This window comes from Cyrtonyx montezumae, unplaced genomic scaffold (assembly GCF_038088225.1).
Source record: "Cyrtonyx montezumae isolate F1298 unplaced genomic scaffold, pur_monq_1.0 scaffold_36, whole genome shotgun sequence".
NCBI classification, from domain to species: Eukaryota; Metazoa; Chordata; class Aves; order Galliformes; family Odontophoridae; genus Cyrtonyx; species Cyrtonyx montezumae.
Genome location: NW_027072041.1, coordinates 9644714 through 9665636, shown reverse-complemented (window position 1 = coordinate 9665636; position 20923 = coordinate 9644714). Strand labels below are relative to the sequence as shown.

Here is a 20923-nt window from a genome sequence, read left to right as displayed (position 1 = left end):
AAAATGGGACTGCAGCTGCGATAAGAAGCACCTTTAATAGCTTCATGTCTAGATGCTCAGTGCTCCCGTTCTGTAGTTCATAACACAAAACCCCTTGGAGTACTCAAGGCTTAGACCTGGTTGAGCCCTTTTCCATGCACACTGGATTAACTTCCAAATCTCTATACTAGGTGGTTAAATGGTATTCTGGCTTCAGATGCAGAGCAGTATTTTGCCCTGGGAAGTGCCGAGCAGCCTGGCCCCTATGCCAGCACTGTGGAGGGCCAGGAAGGGATGGCCAGGCAGGGGACAAGGTGATGACAGGGCACCAAATTGTCACCCCTCTGCTTCTGGCACTCTGCAAATTGTGCAGGGCTTGTCTTGCTTAGCCTCTCTGAGCCTGCTGCTGCAGGAAGACTGTGTTCAGCCATGAGGCTAGTGAGAGCTTTTGCTAAGAGCAGCCAGCGTACCACAAGAGTGTGTTGTGAGATGTGTGCCAGGAAGGGGAATGTATGGAGGGCAGCGGAGCAGTGGCTGCTTGGAGGAGCACGGTGACATCCCAGGCACAGCTATTCTGGGACCTCATCACATGGTCTCAGAAACATTTGAATAAACTACAACTGGCAGCACAGCCAGGAGCTTCCCCTCAAAATAAACCAGCTGCTGGGCATCTCAACACAGCTAGAAAGCACCCAGTCCAGCCAAGAAGATAGGGGCACAGGTATCCAGCAAAAATGTCGGACAAAACCCCCTTTGAAACAGACATGCTGACTCTCACACGGTTCGTCATGGAGAAGGGACGACGAGTCAAGGGAGCCACCGGGGAGCTGACACAGCTGCTCAACTCCATGCTGACTGCCATAAAGGCCATTTCCTCCGCAGTCAGAAAGGCAGGCCTTGCCCACATGTGAGTCCTACTTAGGTGTACGGGGAGGAGGAGGAGGTGGAGAGGCAGCTGCTTGCACCGCGTGGCAGGGAAGAGGGCAGTGTTGTCCAAGTGATTGTGGGAAGGAGGTCAGGGAATGGGTTGTTAGGACTGGTAAGCAAGAGATCTCTCCTTTTGGAGCATTTTCACATCAAGTGCAAGATAAACAGTGTTGATGTTGTTCTGCAGTATGCTTCCGGACTTTGCTGTTCTCTTCATTATGCTTTGTAAATGTCAGCACTGATGTATTTCTAAATTTATTGTGAATGTGCTGAACATCACACTGCACTGTTTCTGCTGGCAGCCAAGCACAGGGCTGAGCAGTGCCATCCAGGGCTTCTTCTGAATTGAGATAATAGTGTTCTGCCTGACTGCAGTGTAAGTAAAGCTCTAAAACAACAGCTCTGTGAGAAGTACTGTCACACATGGGTACACTGCTTCCTTGGGTAGTGTCTGGGTTGCAGGTGGAGAGTCCTGAAAGGCCCTATATGAAAAAGAAATGGAATAATTTGGGATGTAGTCACTTAGAAAATAAAATAAACATTTGCCTTAGCAAAATCTGGAATGAATTGAGCTGTTCTTCAGACAGCCAGGTGAGAATGACCTCAGTGTCAGCCTTTTATCAGTGATCTCTCAGAAGCAGCTCAGGGAGCTGGAGAATTTTAATAAAATCCTTGTATTTAAAATCAAATTTTTTTATGTATTAAAACATTTATTTATATACATCCCTGTGTATGTATGAATGCAGAAAGAAGACAGGGAAGACAGCCATGTAAGAAAGGCAATATTTGTAATTTATCCTTTTTTTTCTTTTCCTGTGGTAACGCCACAGCATACAACATCTTGGCGGCCTTATATTTCTGCTGAGTCCTCAGTGATCTCTGCCAACCAAAAATTCAGTGTCTCAGTACTGCCACAGTCACCTGACAGGTGTGGACCATAATTTGTAGACAGGGAACCAAGTCAGCCGTAGACTCGGGCCTTTCTGCTGTTTAAATGGTTAAATTTGACTCCATTAGGTGAATCTGAGCTGTTCTGCCTCCCTGACTTAGAGGAAGAATTGCTTTCCCTAATTCTATCTTTCAGTATACCACTTCTAAGTGGAGAGCCACTGTTTGATAGACTAGAGGTGGCATAGTCCCCTTGCACATGGGACACACAGACAGTCTAGTACTACAAGAGTCTCCCTTTATAACGCTAACATCCGTTATATCAATAAGCAAAAGCTTTTTCTATTAACAAAAGCTTTCTTATAATTGCAAAGAAATATTTAAAATATCCAAACACATGGATGTGTAACATGTATCACTCAAATTGCTGCCACTAGCCATGAAATTCTGAAAATTTCTGTCACAAACATTAAACCACAGTGACTGGTTTCCATTCATCGGTGCCTTCTTCTCATCAGCAAGACGTGGGATCTTAACATTAGAAAAATGCAGCTAGAGAGCTCTTATTTTTTCTTGCTTCTCCAAACAGGAGAAAATGAAGTGACTTTGATGTCAGACATCTCAGCATGAGCTTTTAACAGTTTTGCCTTTTAAAGATGAAGGACTTCACAAAGCTATAAATTTGGTTTGGGAATCTGCCTGGAAACACGGTAATTGGAGATCGGATGCTTAGCATGCCCTGAAAATCGCATTCCTTTCTAGTGCCTCAACTCAGGATTCCAGAATGGTAATATCTGAAATGCTCAATACTTTGGGAAAGCTCAGGCAGCTTTGAGTGAGAGAAAAAAACCTGTCTGCAGCAGCTAATGCTTGCTGCAGACCTACACCACAGGGATTAATTTCTTCTTTTTTTTTCTTTTTAATTAATAAAAATTCTGTCTAGATTTCCTTTATGTTTCTGAGCTGCCCTGATCCAACACGTGAGGTTAAAAGAGTTCTTTTTGTTTCATACATAGATATAAATTTCAGACATACATATGTATTACTGTATTCTGCATAATCAGTGTACTAATAAAATCAGAGTATAGAATGGAATTATCATCCTAAGCTAGCCAGCAATCACTGCATGACATGGGTGAATGAACTGAATAAACCTAGAGGCATGGCTTAGAATGGTTTGGAGCTGTCTCTGAAACTTCTGTTTTTGGGGATGGATGGTGTGGAAATGTGGGATGGAAGGCTCCTGGGAAATCTGTGCAGCTGTGTGCGAAGCAGGTGGGACCAATGGTGAATGTCATTTCTCCATCCTCAAAGCTGCCGATGGCTCTTCCTGGGGCTTCAGGAAGGACTGGCAGCTGACAGCAGAGCTGTGGGCTCTGCTCTTGGCTTCAGAAGCATCCACAGGGGAGCAAAGAGGCCCCACTGTGGCCTCAAAATGATTTCATCACCTTCTCCCTCGTTCACACACACTGTTTCTAGAAGCAGACGTTTTCCCTTCTCCCCAGGTTCGGCATAGCAGGCACCGTGAACGTGACGGGGGACGAGGTGAAGAAGCTGGACGTCTTGTCCAACTCCCTGGTGATCAACATGCTGCAGTCCTCCTACAGCACCTGCGTCCTGGTGACGGAGGAGAACAAGGACGCCCTCATCACCCCCAAGGAGAAGCGGGTGGGTGCTGCGGGAGCCGCGGGCGGCAGGGGGCACTCGTGCTTCGGGAAGGGGGCCGGGGAAGTCACGGCTGAAGAGCTTTGGGGGGAAGATTGTGATTAAACTTTGGAGGAGGGGGAAAGAATTATTTCAGAGCTGTCATCGCACCCGGCTCCCAGACACGTGCGTATATTACACATTCCCTAGGCGCTGGTGTTGCAGTTTTGTTTTACAGTAATATTTAGGCGAGATAAAGTGAGTCGGGAAAGCGAGGCAGAGGCTGGTAGGGCTGGGTTTTGCATTACAAGATCGGAGGGAGCACCTGACTGCTTCACGGGTCTCCCCGAGGAGTGATCCTGTTGCTGCTTGTGCTGACATAACCGGCTCCTGCCTTTTGGCTTTTTTCTTCTGTCTTCAAACCACGTGTTACCAACAAGTCCTTGGGATTTGAATGTGACTGACCAAAGCACGTCTACTCAAGCAAGATGCTGTCTTCCAGAATGGCTCCTCTCCTCTGCTCTCAGACTTCTCATATGACCTGGAAACACAGGGCTGCGCTTTCCGTCAGCAGACTTGTGCTGTGTGAGCAGAAGTGCTCTTTCTCCTATTTCCCTGGCAGAGGAGGCACAGTGCTGCAGGGCCAGCTGAGTCCACGGCCCTCTGCTGGGCCTTGTATGACTGGAGGGCTGCACGCAAACGTGGATGTGGGACTTACCAAGTGAAGGGAAATAGCAGTGCACGGCAACTGGACAACACAACATTTAATGCTTCCCTTGCCCTTCCTGTTTTAGGGTAAATACGTGGTGTGCTTTGACCCTCTGGATGGCTCATCCAATATAGACTGCTTGGCACCTATTGGAACAATATTCGCAATCTACAAAAAGGTAAGAGAACAAACAAAGCACATGTGGCAGAGTTCTCTTGGCAAAAGCAAAACAACTTGGATGTATCAAGGTGTATCAACCTGCTTGTTTTCCCTCCTTGATCCTTGAAGCGACTTTGTGCTCAGTAGAGCCTTGCAAAGAGCAGCAGAGGTAGAGCATGAAGTTCACCCATGCTGAAGGGCTTCCTGAATTCCCTGGAAGGGGACTCTCAGACCTTGTAGGGTAGCAGCACTTTCCCACATGCTGGCACCTAGATAAGACTGTCCCGCCATCAGGCAGCAGGGTAGCTCACCTCATGCAAGAGGGCTGAGGGCTGTCACATGTCTATCAGTTGGTGTTTGTCATGCCAGATTTTGACCAGCATGGGTTGAGGCCCTGCCTGGTCCATATCACTGCTAGTGCTGCAGTAGTCTCCTGGTATATATTTCCATACTGGTTGCAGATGGTTGGTTATGCACGTGCTAGCATTGGAGGACACCCGAAGCCAGAAGAAGCTGTCACCTATGGCTTCCAGGGCCTGGCCAACAGGTCCCCTTCCACAGAGTTGGACAGACTAGCAACTGTGCAGCCAATTAAAAATTCTAATTGCTACAGTCATACTGAGTCTTGTGACTCGACTGCTAATCTCCCAGCAGTTGCTGTTTTGCTTAAAGTCTGAGCTCATGGTCATATGACATTACAAGAGACCCTCAGCCATCATTATTTTGAGGAAACATTTGCAGTTCGCATGACTGCAAAGAAATGCTTGCAAGCTCAGGCACTACACTTCAAAAGTATAAAGATGTGCTTTTAAAGTCCTCTCTCATCTTTTAACTCATCATTTCCAGATAATCTTTATCTTTACATTTATGGTAGACAAAGGCATCACTGCCGTTGAGCACACATCTGCTGATAAATCAAATAGTCATGGCACAGTCTGAGCAGAGTCATGGCACATGCAAAGTGCTGGCATATGACTGACCATGATTTAGTAGTAGTTGGGTAGGGATAGTGATAGGAGGATGGTTGGACTAGATGATCTTGTAGGTCCTTTCCAACCTTATGAACCTATGCATGGTTAGTGTGGTTAGTGCCAGCACACTCCACAGATTCCAGAACAACATACCCTGTATGGCTTGAGGGACTACCTCCAGTAATTCTGACATGCCCCTTTCTGCAGGAAAGAGCTTAGCAATCCATGCCACATGTCCTGATTGTATGCGAAGTCTCAGTCATTCCATGTATTCCTGTAAAGACATCTAAAAATACTGCCGTTTTTTCCTACATTAAGGTAGGCAGTAGCAGTGGAGGACACTGTGTCACAAACATGAAATGTTAACTTTCTGTTTAGAAGCAGGTCTAGGTTGCTCTACAGAAATGTGAAAGCAAGTGCACCATGTGATTCATACACCGAGGCAGGTTGAAATACAGACCTGACTTCTCTATTAGCTTTAGCTCACCTGCTGAGGCATATAAGAACTGTGAGATGCCCGACCTTCCCCAGGTTTCTGTGGCAGAACAGAAACTTTTCCTAAAGAACTTGAGTCCTTTCCAAACACCAAGGTTTTCAGTTCATTTTCTGATCTTTCTGTATTTGCTGTCATTCTGTCAGGTATTAATGCTTTTGTTGTAAATACCTACATTGCTGTTTTTATTTTTATCTTTTATTTCACGTGGGTGGACACAGTTTGGAACTTTAGAAAGAAAAAAATTTAACCGTTTGGTGTAAATTCTTCATATCTGAATGAAAATACTGCTGCTGTGATAAAGATAGTTTTTTGGTTACAGGAAAAACTTATCATGTTAGAAAGTGTTAGAAACAACACTGCATCCATGGACTTCCACTTGGATAACGCTTGGATGTTAGAATGCTGTTTCAGAAGTAGATGGCAATTAATATGCCTTTCTCTCATATAAGACAATTTTGCAGCACTTCAGGACTATTTAATGCTTTAAAATAAATAAATAAGGAGAACTTTATTAATTATTACTCTAGGGTTGTTTATCCCATGGAATGAGAAACATTTATTAAAGAAACTGTAAGTTTATTTCCGTCTGTTTAAAGCACATGAAGGCTGTTTCAGAAAAGCCAGAATTACTGTAGTTCCAGACCCTTAGCACCTCTGATATTTAGTGCCTTGCAGTTCTCAACTGTCAACTGCACTGCAGATATTCCAACATTAACACCTTAATTCCATTCCCAAAGGCACACACTCCTGAAATATTACCTTGAGGATTATCAACACTTTTCAATAAAGATCAGACTTGGTCAATATGTTTCAAATCTGAAAATGATTACCTATTGCTGCTCCTGCTTCAGGGCCACCAATGCAGCCCCAGCTACTGTCACCTCCTGCCAGAAAAGCACTGCATTTGTTTCTTAGAGAAACCACCAGGAAGTAAGTTCCATCTTAGATTTATTCAATTTTCGACCTGGATTTTGCATTCCAAAGTAGGCATGTTTTTGTTAAAATGATCAGAAAAGTCAGAATAGTGGAGCTGAAGGGCTTGATCAGAATAAGCCAACTGAGGGGCAAGATCTTGGCAGTCATTCACTGGCTCTGAGGTGCTTGTAGCTGGTGGAGTGTCAGGATGTGGTGATAGTAAGTACATTTTCCTGGGTTCCTTCTCTATTTTTTTTCCATGCTACTGAACTAACTATGCAATTCTCAATTTGCTGTCAACATACAGACTATGAAGCTCTAATTCTTAGTTGAATTTTGATTTTAATTTGTAACTATGCTCAGTGCATCAGATGGCTTTTCTTCCTCTCCTCCACTGTCATGAAGACAATGCTTTCCTTGTTCCTCTTTCCCCCTCCCACTTCACATTGTCCCTCATGGGAAAAGTGTAAAGATTCAAGGTAAATGTGTATTCATTAAACACATGATATTGATGGAGACATGGAAACAATTGCTTCCCAAAGCTACTCCCAGTGCTGCTGTGGGCAAATCATGTTTTTCGGCAAACCTTATATGTAAAAAAATTCAGATTCAAATAGCATCTGGGGTACCTGTATAGCCGGACTCTTATCTTTCATCTGCTTTGTGTCAACAAAGAGCAAAAATGGCTGTGTAAAAGCTTGTAATAGCTTCTAAAAGACAATGTCTATTTCAGTCATTTGCATAAAGACTTAAAAAGAAATTTCATTACCTCCATCTCATAGTCAAAACACAGTAGAAAGGAAATCCATCTGTGAATCAGACAGAAGTGAAAATATTCACCAGCTATCAGAGTGAGTGTAAATCCCAGGTTTGTTCCACAATGCAGGCTCCTGCCAAGCTCCTGCAGTGCTAACAACGAAATACCAGCTGATCACTGGCTTTTTTACATTCCAACAAGCTCTGCAAAATATTTATTTGAGGCTGAACTTTTTTTGCTTCCTTCTGGAAGCCATTTATACACCATGTTCTGAAAAACAAACAGACAGAAGGACACCATAAAAAGCATAGTATGTTTGCAGCTACTTTTACTGTGTAAATATGTGTTTAATTCCGCATTTAATGTTGCAAACGATCCATCTAATATAGGCGTATGGTCAACCAACGTCATTAATGTTGAGATGTATGTGCCAGGGGGATACAGTTTTGAAAGTGAAGATGCGATGAAGGATACAATAAATTGGCTCTTAAAAGGAATTGTTTAGCAGATGATTAACAGCTAATCAACTAGTAAACAGTCTGTATTTCTAGCTCTGATATGTACAGACAAATTTCTTTTAAAATTCCTTACATGCTTGTAACCTTTCTGAATAAACAGTTTTGCACAGAATAATTCTAAAGGACTGTATACCGGGTGTATTTTTACATACTATATTTCATGAATATTTAATTGGCACCTTTTTTTTTTTTCCAGAGAAGATTTGACAAAATATTATTAAAAATAACTGTGAACAAAATGTAGCTATAAAGTCTGTAAAATAAAGTAACAAATTCTTTCAACCAAAATCTTTCAGTTGAAAATAAATATGTTCTGATGAGAAGTCACTGTCATCGGATATTTTCAAAGAAGTACTTCTGATGTCACATGCGTCTGCTTTGCTATAGGTAGTGGTATCCTATGGTGAACAGGATTTCTAGGTTACCCCAGTACTTTTACTTTGCTGAGACCTGGTGGAACCTGTGAGAATTTCTTGCCAGAGCAGAAAATTTTTATTTTTGTTGATGTGGGAGGTTGTTTTTCTTCAGAAATAGCATGGATAGACGTTCTTGATTTTTTAAATAACTAACTTGATATTTGTAAAATATTTGATTTTCTGCACAAAACATTCTCCAGTGGTTTTTATATTTTAATGTGATATTTTGGGCTAGGCCTGCTATTTCTATTTAGCTGCTACTCAATCTAATTAAGTCCATGCAAACACTGAGAAACTGCATGAATTTGAAATGACAAAATGCTAAATCAGGACCCCATTGAAGGGTCTGAGCAGATTCTTATTTTAATTCCCAGTGAATCAGTATCAAAACTTCCACAAAAAATCCACCACGAGTGACAGCCTCTTTATGAAGCATCAGTATCAACCATTCTTGCTCATGTTGTAGTCAGGAGGAGCAGGCTGGAGCCTGCCTTCCAGTGTGCTTTCACCAATCTCTCCTAAACTATTGCTGAGGCACATCCCTGGAGCTGGCTAGAAATTTTTGTACCTGGTCTGCTTGTTGGGTTCATCAGTAAAAACTGCAGTACCAAATGGCATTATGAGAGATGGAAACTGATGAAAAGCCTGAAGTAAAATGCCATGTGAAAGTTCTGTGCAATTATGTATACAAGCCTACATAAGCACGCATATTACTTAAGTAAAGATGTTTATTTTGTTATACATATGTATAAGCTCTTGTGCTTCAGTTATGTATCTCTTCATCAGCAGAGACAAAGGCATGATCCTGGCTTCACTGCCTTGCAGCATCTGCCATTTCACTCTGCTCTAATGGAAGCAATTTCTCTGCAGTGCAGGGGATGCAGTATTAATTATCACACTCACCTCACTGTTAACTCCTTCAGACTGATATCAGAATGATTGCTTATGTTTAAATGTATAGAAAATTAGTAGCTTTGTTCTCAGATTTGCGATATCTTGAGTTAATATACTAGGCTGCATTGCTCAGGTATGAGGTTTTGTGACAGATATCATACTGATTGCATTACATGCCTGAAATGACAAATTCACACTGCTCTGTCCAAGCACGCACATTTTCTTGTATTGAACTTGCCTCGAGCTAGTGAGAACAATCTCTATTTTGATTGCTTTGAAGGGTAAAACACAAAAAGGAAATCTACCCCAAGCTGTTGTTTCAGTGTTGTTTTTATCGTTTCTTATAAGAATTTAACCTCCAGTCCAATGGTAATTTTTCTGTAGGAGACAGATGGTGAGCCCTCTGAAAAAGATGCTTTGCAGCCTGGGCGTAACATTGTTGCTGCAGGCTATGCCCTGTATGGCAGTGCTACACTGGTTGCGCTCTCCACGGGGCAAGGAGTGGACTGCTTCATGCTGGATCCGGTACAGTTCTGGTGTTAATAACATTGCCACAGTCTTTTAGAGCTTCCCATGGTTGGGTCTGCCTGCTTTTGTTGCTCACTGTGTCTGTAACCTACATAATTTATGCTGTTATCTTTTCACCTTCCTCCTGGAGCATCCCACTGCCATCTTAATCATGCTTAATAATTCACAATTATGTAGGTTGCACTGCCTCTGCTTGATGTCTTTTTTCCATGAGTTAGATTTTAAGTTATGAAGCATCTGGAACCCTGTTCATTCAAACCAGACTTCTGGTTTGCCTAGAGAAACACTTCAAAAAGCTCGCTCCAAACAGTATCTTTGCCTCAACTGGAAGGATTCCTGCTGTTTTCTTTGTTTTGCTTCTTGTGTGATATAGAACCTTAACATGTTCAGCGTTTTGTCTGGGCCAGGGAGCATTTGTTGATAGAGGTCAGGTGGAGTGTTGCCTGAATTCCTGACAGCACTGTAGTTTTATGGCTAAGTCCTCCAAGCTGCAACCCAGCAATTTGGAAAAGCTGAACTGTAACCACACAATCAGACTTGTGCTGCTCATTGCTGCTCAGCCCTGCAAATGTTGCTGGAGGAATGAAGGACACTGCGTCTTTGAGAAACCGACTTTAGATTTAGACAGTAACACAGGAGTTCTTTTTAATAAAATGGTGCATTATAATCAAAACTCATCTTAATCTTTATAAATAAGCTCTATCCAAGCAGGAAGAACTGGGATCTGAACAGACCTGATCTGGTTAGAGACAGGGTGGAGGCTGTGCTCCAACTGCAGACAGCAGCATCTGGGAGGAACCGACCACATTCACTTTAAGACATTTACACAAGACAATCAAGGGGAGTTCAAAAAACAAAGGAGAACATAATTTATTCATTTGTAACCTCGTAATCTGTGGACGCAAATATCCTATACGTTTTCAGGGTTGGCTGGTGTGGCTAACTATGCTAGCTATTGAAAGCAAATTGCTTTTTGTTTATGCTACTGGTGAAACAAGTTTTCATTAAACAGATTCTGTGCTTTCTGCTCTGTTTGAATATTGCAAAGTTGTTCACAAACCTGGTGCTGAAAGGGCTAAGCTGTGCTAGTATTTCTGCAGTCTGTTAGAGGAAACCAACAAAGCAGTCTGCTGCTTGCTCATAATTGATCTCCCCTGTCCTTCTATAGGGTCTTGGAGAATTTATTCTGGTTGATAGAGATGTTAAAATCAAGAAGAAAGGGAAGATTTACAGTCTCAATGAAGGTTATGCAAAGTATTTTGATCCTGCAATGACGGAATACTTAAAAAAGAAGAAATTCCCTGAGGTAAGAAAATACTAGCACTGTACTCAGTATCATGATTGCTGGTCAGTACTGCCTTGCATACAGTCCAGAGTAATGGGAAGGGATTTGAATATGTCTCTGAGTTTAGCCCCTTGTAAACTTTTGGTCCCATTTTGGGGATGTCTAGTGCCATGACATCTTTTGTAACTTAGATTTTAGTAAATAAACTCATAGCCTGTTCACTACTGCATGGAAGAAATTGTGCTGTAAATGAAAACTCATTTAAAAACAAAACTAAAAGAACCCCAAAACAAACAAACAAAAAACCCAAGGACAGCTCAGAATCCATAAAAGGATTATGTGGACATACCCTTGTTTTCTAGCATAGCTGAATATGCAACTCAGTCATTTATGCAGCAGGACATAATGGAGTTGGATTCCAATCACAGAAAGGGCTATCAGGGATCTAGGTGGCATCACCTTCATCTTCCTGTACATGACTGCATCTGGTAAACTGCATGACTGCATATAGATCAAGAAAATACTCATGGTTTGGAAAAAAATAGGGCAAGAGTTAAGTTTCACCACCCTCTATTGTTAGGAAGATTATACTGTAATCTTCAGAGAGAGAAGGGTGAGAACATCCCTTGCCTGATGAACGTTCTCATGAGAGTATGCAGCTCTCTATGGCTGGTGCAAGAAGGACACAATATAGTCTCTCAGTGGGGAAATCTAAAAGCAATCTGGAAAGCATAGCTATGTGACCAGTAAGTCATAACAACATACAGTGAAATGTCGTCACTCAGAACTGAATTTATCTAGGAAGATGATTTTAATGCTTTCCTGTTAGAAAAGCTCCCGGGAGAGCATTTTCACAGAGCTTGTGTAAAAGCCAGTGTATCCATTGGAAAACTACAGATTGCCATGCCATATAAGATTTCAAGACACAGTATTCTGAGAAGCTCATGTTCAGCTGAAAAACTAGATTTACTACATTGAGGGTAGTGGCAGTGCTGATCTCTTACCAAAACCTGTTTCCCATATTGCTTAGATTGTCACTGCAGAGGGAATGACTTCACATCATCTTATATATATTCCTTGAGATTATTTTGAATTGTGGAACTTTCAAAGTTATGAGAGAACTGGAAGTCCAGTGTATTACTTCCTGAAAACTGGCCAAGCTAGGAAAGAGAAAGCTATCTGTAATCATTCTGCTTACACTATGTTGAGATATGTGTTCATTATAATGGACTGACAATGGATTTATTTATTTGTGTTTCTGCAAACAAATCAAGTGTTTAAGAAACAAAACAAAAACAAACAAACAAAAAAAAAACCCTGCATTAAATCAATTCATTCTGTTTTCCCTCTGCACTGTATAATGGATACCACTGTGCTAGAAATTATTTTTGATCAAATGTCATTCCAGTCTTTTCATCCAGTAATGGTTTTAGGGCTGTAGCACCTGGTCGGCACCAATTGCCTGTTGAACCCCAAAACATTCTGTGTCCATTTCCTGTCTGTTATTCCACTTCATTTTTATCTTAACTTAGAATCATAGAATGGCTTAGGTTGGAAGAGACCATCCAGTTCCAACCCCCTGCCATGGGCAGGGTTGCCAACATGAGATCAGGCTGCTCAGGGCCCCAGTCAGCCTGACCTTGTACACTTCCAAGGATGGGGCATACACAGTTTCTCTGGGCAGCCTATGCTAGTGCCTCACCACCCTCTTTAAATAATTTCTTCTTTGCAACTATTCTAAACCTAATCTCTTTTAGTTTAAAGCTGTCAACCCTCGTCCTGTCACTGCACTGCCTCATAAAGAGTCCCTCCCCATCTTTCCTGTAGGCCTCCTGTAAGTACTGGAGGAATGTTAGAAAGCCTGACCATAGTCTTACCCTCTCTGGGCTAAACAACCCCATGATGCCCAGCCTTTCCTCATGGGAGAGGTTCCCCAGTCTTTCTGCAGCAGTGTGAAGTTGAGTCCTATTGCAGCTGTTGACTGTGAGTCACACTATGGAGACTCCTTGGTTAAGGACTCATCTTTATGAGTCCTTAATGCCATCAAAAGTTACCATCAAGGACAGGAAACTTTCTTTGGCCAGCCAGACCAGCTGTGTACAAGTGATGTAAGAAAAGCAAAGAAAAGCACTATGTTTTTTCACCATAAATGTATGTAAGAGGGAAGCATGCAGTCTGCAGTCTATTGCTGCTGTAGTCTAGAAAGGATTTCTTCCAGTTCACTCTCCTTGTTGTCACAGTTATGCAAGAAAAACATAGTCTTGAGCTGCTGCTGCAGAGGAACATAGTTTTCAGATATTTGTAGAATAAAGAAGTGAGAAAGTGTCTTCAATCACAACATGAAGAGAAACAATCACAAGACAAGACCTGTCTGTAAAAAAAAAAAAAAGAAAAGAAAAGGGTGAAACCAAGAGCAATATAAACTTCCTCAAATGCCACAAATGCAGGTGAAGGAAACATCAAAGTTCTCCAACTCTTTCATTCACATTGCAAAGCTCCCACTGGGCAAACACACTGCTTGACACTATTCAGATCTTTGGTTGAGTTTCCCTAGCATTCTTGCTGTTACTTTGATTGAGAATAAAGGCTGGGGAATATGACAGCAATTATGCAACACCTATTAACTTTCTCATTTGTAAGAAAAAGATATGGTTGACCAAACTGGAGAAACAAGAAGTATCTAGTAATTGAAAGGATTTTATTCCTCCTGAGCAGGTAGCTGGATGCTAAGGGAAGTGAAAATTTTGTTTCAGTTTGTGGTTCAAGTAATTACTGTACCAGAATGCAGTGATTTCTCTTCTGTATTTTTCTGAGTACAAAGTGTTTCTAGGACCAAAGAGGTTTCTAGAAAAGGCATTTCTATCAGGGTAAGAAGCAACACAAATTCTTACTGGACTCAGATTAGGCCTTACTTTACATGTGAGGTAGGTATGTACCTTTATATGTACCTCACCTAGGTACATATAAATTGTGTAAATGACCTGCATGCGAACAAGAGATCCAGCACATCCAAAAGTGTCTGATGCTTTGCACACAGGATGGTTCAGTTGTGCAGTTCATGCTTATGAAGCTGTATGCTTGTGGGCTGAAAACTCCTTATCTGATAATGTCATAAAAGTAGTTCAAAGCATGGCCTGCTTGTGACCAGTATCCTATGACTTTTTCTATCTTTTTCTTTTTTTAATAAACTTTTCTTGTACTCCTCTCCTGAAACTCTGTAAAACTCTTCCTTTGTTTGCCTGTTTGTTTTTAAGAGAAGTTTAGACTATAATAATGTATTTCCATGAAAAGTTTATTTTCCAAAACTACATTTGGTCTCTCTTTTATCACCTCTGAAGATGTTTTCGTCTGACCTCAGATTTTATTAGCTATGAAGACTTAAGTGCTAACTACTATGAGGTAGAGAGGCTATTGTTTGAAGTCAGAAGATGTGATTGTTTGAGTACAGGCCATGGAAATTTAGGGATTGAATACCTAAAATCATTGCTCAGTTGTCTCTGGAAGTAGTATGACCAAGACCCAGGCTTAAGCAAAATGTAATATAAAAGCTCCAAGTTGTGTCTTATCCAATGAGTTGTTTTGTTGTTTTTTTTTAATTGTCTTTACAAGGAAGAATTATGGAAAGTAGCATAAGAGCAGCTGAACAAGGATTGTGGCTTAGACTCGAACAATTCTCCATTCCTGTTTTACTACCAGCTGTAACAAACATCTTAGTGTCTCATGCTGACACTTAGAACTCAAGGTTCTAGTGTTGTATTGCATTATACTGTATAAAATCATGAGAATCTGTTTGCGTTTTATAAGACAGTGAATATCAAGACTTCATAGCATAGAACAGTTAGATAAAGTGATTGCAAAATAGAAGATGATTTTCTGTATCTGTATTTTCCCCTTCTACTTCTGCTTTTCCTCTTGAATTTTTTTCTCTCCTTAGGTGACCTTATGATTTTGCTGGCTAACTTGTGACATCTAGGCTCTTGGAGCTGGCATTGCTAAACAAGTTCTCACTTCATATGTTTCTCTAACAGTAGTACTCATTGAGGTCTTTTATTAGACAACTGATCCAGATAGATACAACATGCGGATGTCTTTTAAAACTTCTAGCATTTCAACATGTATGTACACTGATTTTCTAGGGGAGGCCAAAATTCAACCTCCATTTTGTTGAAGACAGAGTGAGACATATGAAGACTGTTAGACTTCTTGGCATATGAGCTTTCAAAAAGCTTTTATTCATTTTACATCTGTATTGTGTATTTCTCCTTTGCAAACGTAGATTTATGCTTCATTTTTCTTACAGTGGAGCTTATTTTATTTGTGCAGGTCACCTTGCTTTTCTTCTGAATTTTATATCTTACTGTTTTTTTGGCCAGCAAACCTGAAACCAGAGTGAATATCTCCCCTATTGCTCTCACTAAAATGACCTTTCCTTCAGTAATGTCAGTTTCTATTCTGAGAGCAAGGAAAACTACATTCATGAATAAATTCCTCTTATCTTCCAATCTAAACTCCAGTGAACTCTGTGACCAACTTCACAACTTAAAAATAAGCTAGAAGGAAAAGGCTGAGAGTCCTCTGGGAACTGTCTAGGCTTGTAGTGAAAAGCGATATTTATCCTCACGTCCTGGCTTAGGGACTGGTGACAGATCAGAAGTCAAATGGGTACCTTGTTCTGACCACATGAGGAAGCTTTCTCTCTTTTTTCACAGGATAGCAGTTGGTACCAAGTTGTGCACTCAAATTACAGATAACCTAGTTTCCACACTGTGAATAAAGCTCTTTAAAGCACTTATTTTATAATCTAATTCCTAGGTCTTACAAAAGTCTAAACTTCAGGCTGGTTTAGGCCTTTACCGTGTCAATAAGCAACAGACTATTTAAGTCACCCTGATACCTGGTTTATAATAAAAAGACATTTTCCTGTGCTACCAGCTGTCTAGCCTAGTAGATATAATGCTTTATTTGTATGTTTTTCAGGATGGAAGTTCCCCATATGGTGCTAGGTACGTGGGCTCCATGGTAGCTGACGTTCACCGTACACTGATGTATGGTGGGATCTTCATGTATCCTGCCAGTCAGAAGAGCCCCAAAGGAAAGGTAAAGCTTTTGACTTCTTCTCTGGTAATCTTAGTCAAATGAATACCTCTGGTTTTCTTGGAGATGCAAAATAATCATTTAGATATACAAACAGATAATAATTTCTCGTCTATGGAGAGTATTGTTAATAAACATGATAGTCATCAATCCAGTTTAATCAAGAAGTTCAGACAATTGTTAACTTAGGCAAGAAATGTTCCTTTCTGTTTTTATATTACAGACTGATCAATGTTTTTCACCAAAATCAAAGGGTTTACTCATTTTTCTAATTAAAATAATGTCAGTATGATAGAAGCCACTGAGATTCCTATCCACAGCTTGGCAATAAAATGCTGATCAAAAAGAAACCTCTGCCCTTTCCGTGGCACCTAGAGTTCAGAGGGGATATACTGAACTATCCAGGGTTTTGTTCAGTGCTAGCCAGCTGAGTTTGCCTGCCTGCTGTTTCCAAAGGTACTGAACTTATTATCACTAGCCCTGAAAACACAGGTTTCTATTAACTGAGCAAAAACTCAAGTCAGTGGAAGGTGAGACTTGTGTGTATTTAGATAAACAAATATGCAAATACCTGCATAGAGCACACTGTCTTCCTGCAGTGCAATGCAATGCAGTGACTCCACATGCAGCGTAGTGACTTTATGAATGTGCTGGGCCATGGACCATAGTGAACTTCAGCTTTTCTCCTGAGGCATCAGATACCTTTATTATCAAATTTCTAAACAAAGGTATTTTAAAAGCAGTTTGTGTATATAGCTGACCTGTGGACTACAAGTAACCTGCAGGCCATATTTAGAAAATGAGTGGATCAGCGTGTAACAGATTAAGCACAGCATTCTGATTCCAAGACCTTCTTCCTCCCATGTCAGTACCAGAGTTTAAGCCTTATATTTGATTGCATTTACATCCTTGGACAGAAAAGATCTCCATGTCTGGTCATGCAAATTTGATTTAAATATGTGATAGAGTAATTACATTATTGCCTGAAGGAAAACCACTTTTCTTCAGCCATGTAGTCACAGTTAAGAAACAAAAAACTCAATGCATGGTTCCACACTGGTGCTACTGCTGTTTTCTGCCTCTTTCAAAAGCTGGCCATGCACTAAGAACAGTGAAAGCTATTGGACCTGTGTTACCTGCCAAATGGTGTTCTTGTACCAGAAACAGCATTTCAGTGGGCTTTAAAGATAAGAATGATGGTAATACATGTTATTTAGGTTTGTGATATGTCATGGTTTTATTTCAAACACAGTGATAAAGGAACTATGGCTAGCTAAGTCTTATGTCCAACCCATTTCTCTACCTCTCTCTACAGCTGCATTCTGCAACACTTCCTTTTCCTCAGGAAACATTTTCTTTTGCACATGTAAAGAGTCTTTTAAATACAATGTGAATTAACAGAGTAGAACAAGAGTAACTCAGAATGTCAATGATATAATGAGCTGAAAATACAGAGGCAATATCTGTTAGAAAATAACTAGTTGTCATTTATATCCTTACAAATATAGAATATTTTGGCATATGTCCTAAATAAGTTTGCATTTAACTGGAACACAAGCATGAAAGAGGTAACACTTTTAAGGTTGTGAACAAATACTATGGTCTACCTGTCTCGACCTTAAAAGTGAAAATTTACTTTAAAAGTTACTCTAATCTACTGGTCTCTATTCACATTTCTGAAGAGTTGCAACCAAAACCTGACATTTGAAACTGGAAGCATCAAGTTTCAGACTCCAAAATATCCTGACCAAATGCAATGTGATTACCCCACGCTTTGAGATAATGAATAAAGCCTATACATTAGAAGAGTCTTTGTCTTTCCTTCCCCAATAATATTACCTTAGCTGGCTATAGCGTTTTTGCTTATGTCTATGGGCTCAACAGCTACTTTTGACATCTTTCACAAAACACAGCTTCACTGATGATGCACAAGAGTGTGTCAGCTTGGAAACCATGGTTCTGATGTGTGGATGTCAAGTCAAAATATGAAGACTGAAGGGAGATGAAAGGAGGAAAGAAGAAGGGACTGATGAGGGAGAAATATTGCTTCTTACATCATTAGGCACTTCATACAAAAATGGCCAGAATCACAGGTTACATTCTGGTAATGCACTTTTGATGTAATTATCCCCAGAAATAGTTATGTGTTCCCTCTTTCTTTCTAGCTCCGTCTTCTCTATGAGTGCAACCCGATGGCCTTCATCATTGAGCAGGCAGGTGGGATAGCAACTACAGGGACAGAGGCAGTGCTGGATGTGAAACCTGAGGGCATTCACCAGAGAGTTCCTCTCATTCTCGGTTCTCCAGATGATGTGCATGAGTATCTTGCTTGTGTACAGAAACATCAGAAGAGCAGCTAAAGGCTTTTCCACTTCAAACCTTGCTATTCTGTCTTTAGTGCACAGTAAAAATATTCCTTTCAAGTTGGCGGATTCTAGCATTTCAACACCCATCTCTCAGTGAATATCCCCCCTGAATGAGAGCAAGAGAAACAGTGAGTATGGCTGATGGGAAAAGCAAATGTTTCATTTCTCCATGCAGACAAGAGTAAAAATCCTTTCATTCTGATTTATGCAATGCAAATGTAGAAACATAAGCCTAATTAATAAACAGAAGCTACATACTTTACATAACATTAACAAAAAGAAGGGAATGGCATCAGCACCCCCATTTGATCTGAAGCTAGACATCTGACACTACATGATGGCATTGTTTGAGACATTATTTTCATACCAACATTTACAATACCATTATCTGTTCTTTCTGCCAGAAATTTTGTTGTAGGTATTTTTTATTTCATCAGCCCTGAAAAGACCACAAGCCTTGTACTGTTTGAAACAGTGTTTTCAAGCTCCAAACGATCTATGTCATGGGTAATTAATAAAGATGAAAAAGTAGTGACACTGATAAGGAATGTCAGTTTTTATATGAATGGGAAGATGTCTGATGTTATGTACAGACATGTAACTGTCAATGGCACAAATTAAAATAAACCATTGCTGCAAATGTGACACTGGAATCATACCTATTCTCCATTTATAGTCCACTGCAACAGAAAGTGAGATATTGACCCAAAGCCATTGTAGCACCTCCATTTTCCTCTAGTTTGAAAGGTTCTTATTTCAGATTGACATTTGCCTTGTTATATACTTTACCATTCCTAGCCAGTTCTACTCCTGCCCTACTGCCAAGTCTCTGGTTGACACTGACAAAGGAGATGTGGAATGAGCTCTGAAACTAGCAAGTATTTATTGAGCAATGAGAGAAAAAAAAAACTCAATCATTGGAAATATGTAATTATGTTAAGCAAAAAAAGAGTGAAACCAGATATTTAGGTCACTTCAATTGTAAGGCACACCAACTCCTTTGTAACCCCGGTCTCCTGCAGCTCTCATCAGATGGCCATTTCTTTTGATCATCTTATCTTAAGCAATTCCTGCCCCATCTGCTAATTTCCTGCTCCATGCCCCCAGCCATACTCAGATGAGGTTTTATTAGGAACTCACCATGAACTGCATTAGGACATGGAAAGAAATTAAAAATACTCCTGGCAAGAAACCCCAGTGGTTATTTTAATATTACAAGTATGTTCTATTACTCACAGAGAAGTCTCATATTGAATAAATGCAGATGTAAAATTGTATGGAATGACAATTTACCTGCAGGCACTGTTATCACAGAGGCTTGATTGTGATTTCAGTACTGCCTCAGCACTCTATCTACAGGTCTTTATGTCTTTGTAAAGTTGTGGCAGTGTCACCCGCCTAGGATCAGCAGGTACACCATGTACTTGTTACTCTGTCATGTGCTTCCAAAATATCAACAACAAAACATGGCAACACTTAAATCCTGGATAATGAAGTGGAAGCAGAAAAAGTTAGGAGGGTATAGGTGGCAGCCAGAGCTATTGTACCACAGAGAATGTGATTGTGCAAAATGTGCATACAGTCCTAGGCATCTTTCAGTGCAAAGCCCAGCACAGTGTAATTGATGTTTCAGATGGTTGCAGTTCTGATAGCTGCCGATGCTCAGACAACACAGCTCACCATCAGTGGGTTTCTGGGTGGCAAAGTGAGATCAGTATCTGCTCTGAACAGAAAGTAATCTCAGCTCAATAAGCAGCCTGTACAAACCCCAAACACAGATTAAATAAGCATGAACTTCCTTTGGTGCACACTGTGGTTTTTCTTCACCAGGTCCAACTTTATCCTACATAACCCAAACAGTATTTTGATGTGTTTACATGGTTCCTGTTATGTGTGGCAAAACTTGCCACTGGCAGAGCAGGGGAGAGGGACAAGGGGAAGGGCACAGCACTGGAGGCAGTGCAGCAGTACTCCAAACAGGAGCTAGCACTAGCTCACACCTCCATGCCTGGAGATGGCCCTTTTCATACTGCCAGTCCAGAGCTCAAAGTTTCCCTTCCCCATGTCAGACCTGTTCAGGCTGTTTCCTCAGAGCTGTCTGGCACAAGCCACGGGATTGTGGTGCAAGCTGGCTACCCGCAAAGCCCTTGTGCTTGCTGAACCACAACTTCTCATGTTCAGCTGTGTGAGGACATCTGGACAGATGAGAAAATGATTCACAGTATTTCATTTTCTTGAGGATCTGGAAGTCACATGTAGTGATTGGAGAGGTGAAAAAGACGACACACCAGCAGCTGCCCACAGAGCTGATGGAGAATAGGGAACCCAGTGCCACCAGTGGTGACTGAGCCCAGGCTGAAGGCACACTGTCTCTGCT

At 41.0% G+C, this 20923-nt stretch overlaps 1 protein-coding gene across 1 annotated transcript; it reads left to right on the top strand.

The window, feature by feature from the left end:
- Nucleotides 1-599: 599 nt before the first annotated feature.
- On the top strand, nucleotides 600-19191 carry LOC136054311 (fructose-1,6-bisphosphatase isozyme 2). The gene is made up of 7 exons (XM_065745516.1): nucleotides 600-886; nucleotides 3300-3462; nucleotides 4233-4325; nucleotides 9658-9798; nucleotides 10970-11107; nucleotides 16064-16183; nucleotides 18346-19191. The coding sequence occupies exons 1-7, from the start codon at nucleotides 714-716 to the stop codon at nucleotides 18538-18540; spliced, it is 1023 nt and encodes a 340-aa protein (XP_065601588.1). The 5' UTR covers nucleotides 600-713; the 3' UTR covers nucleotides 18541-19191.
- Nucleotides 19192-20923: the final 1732 nt, after the last annotated feature.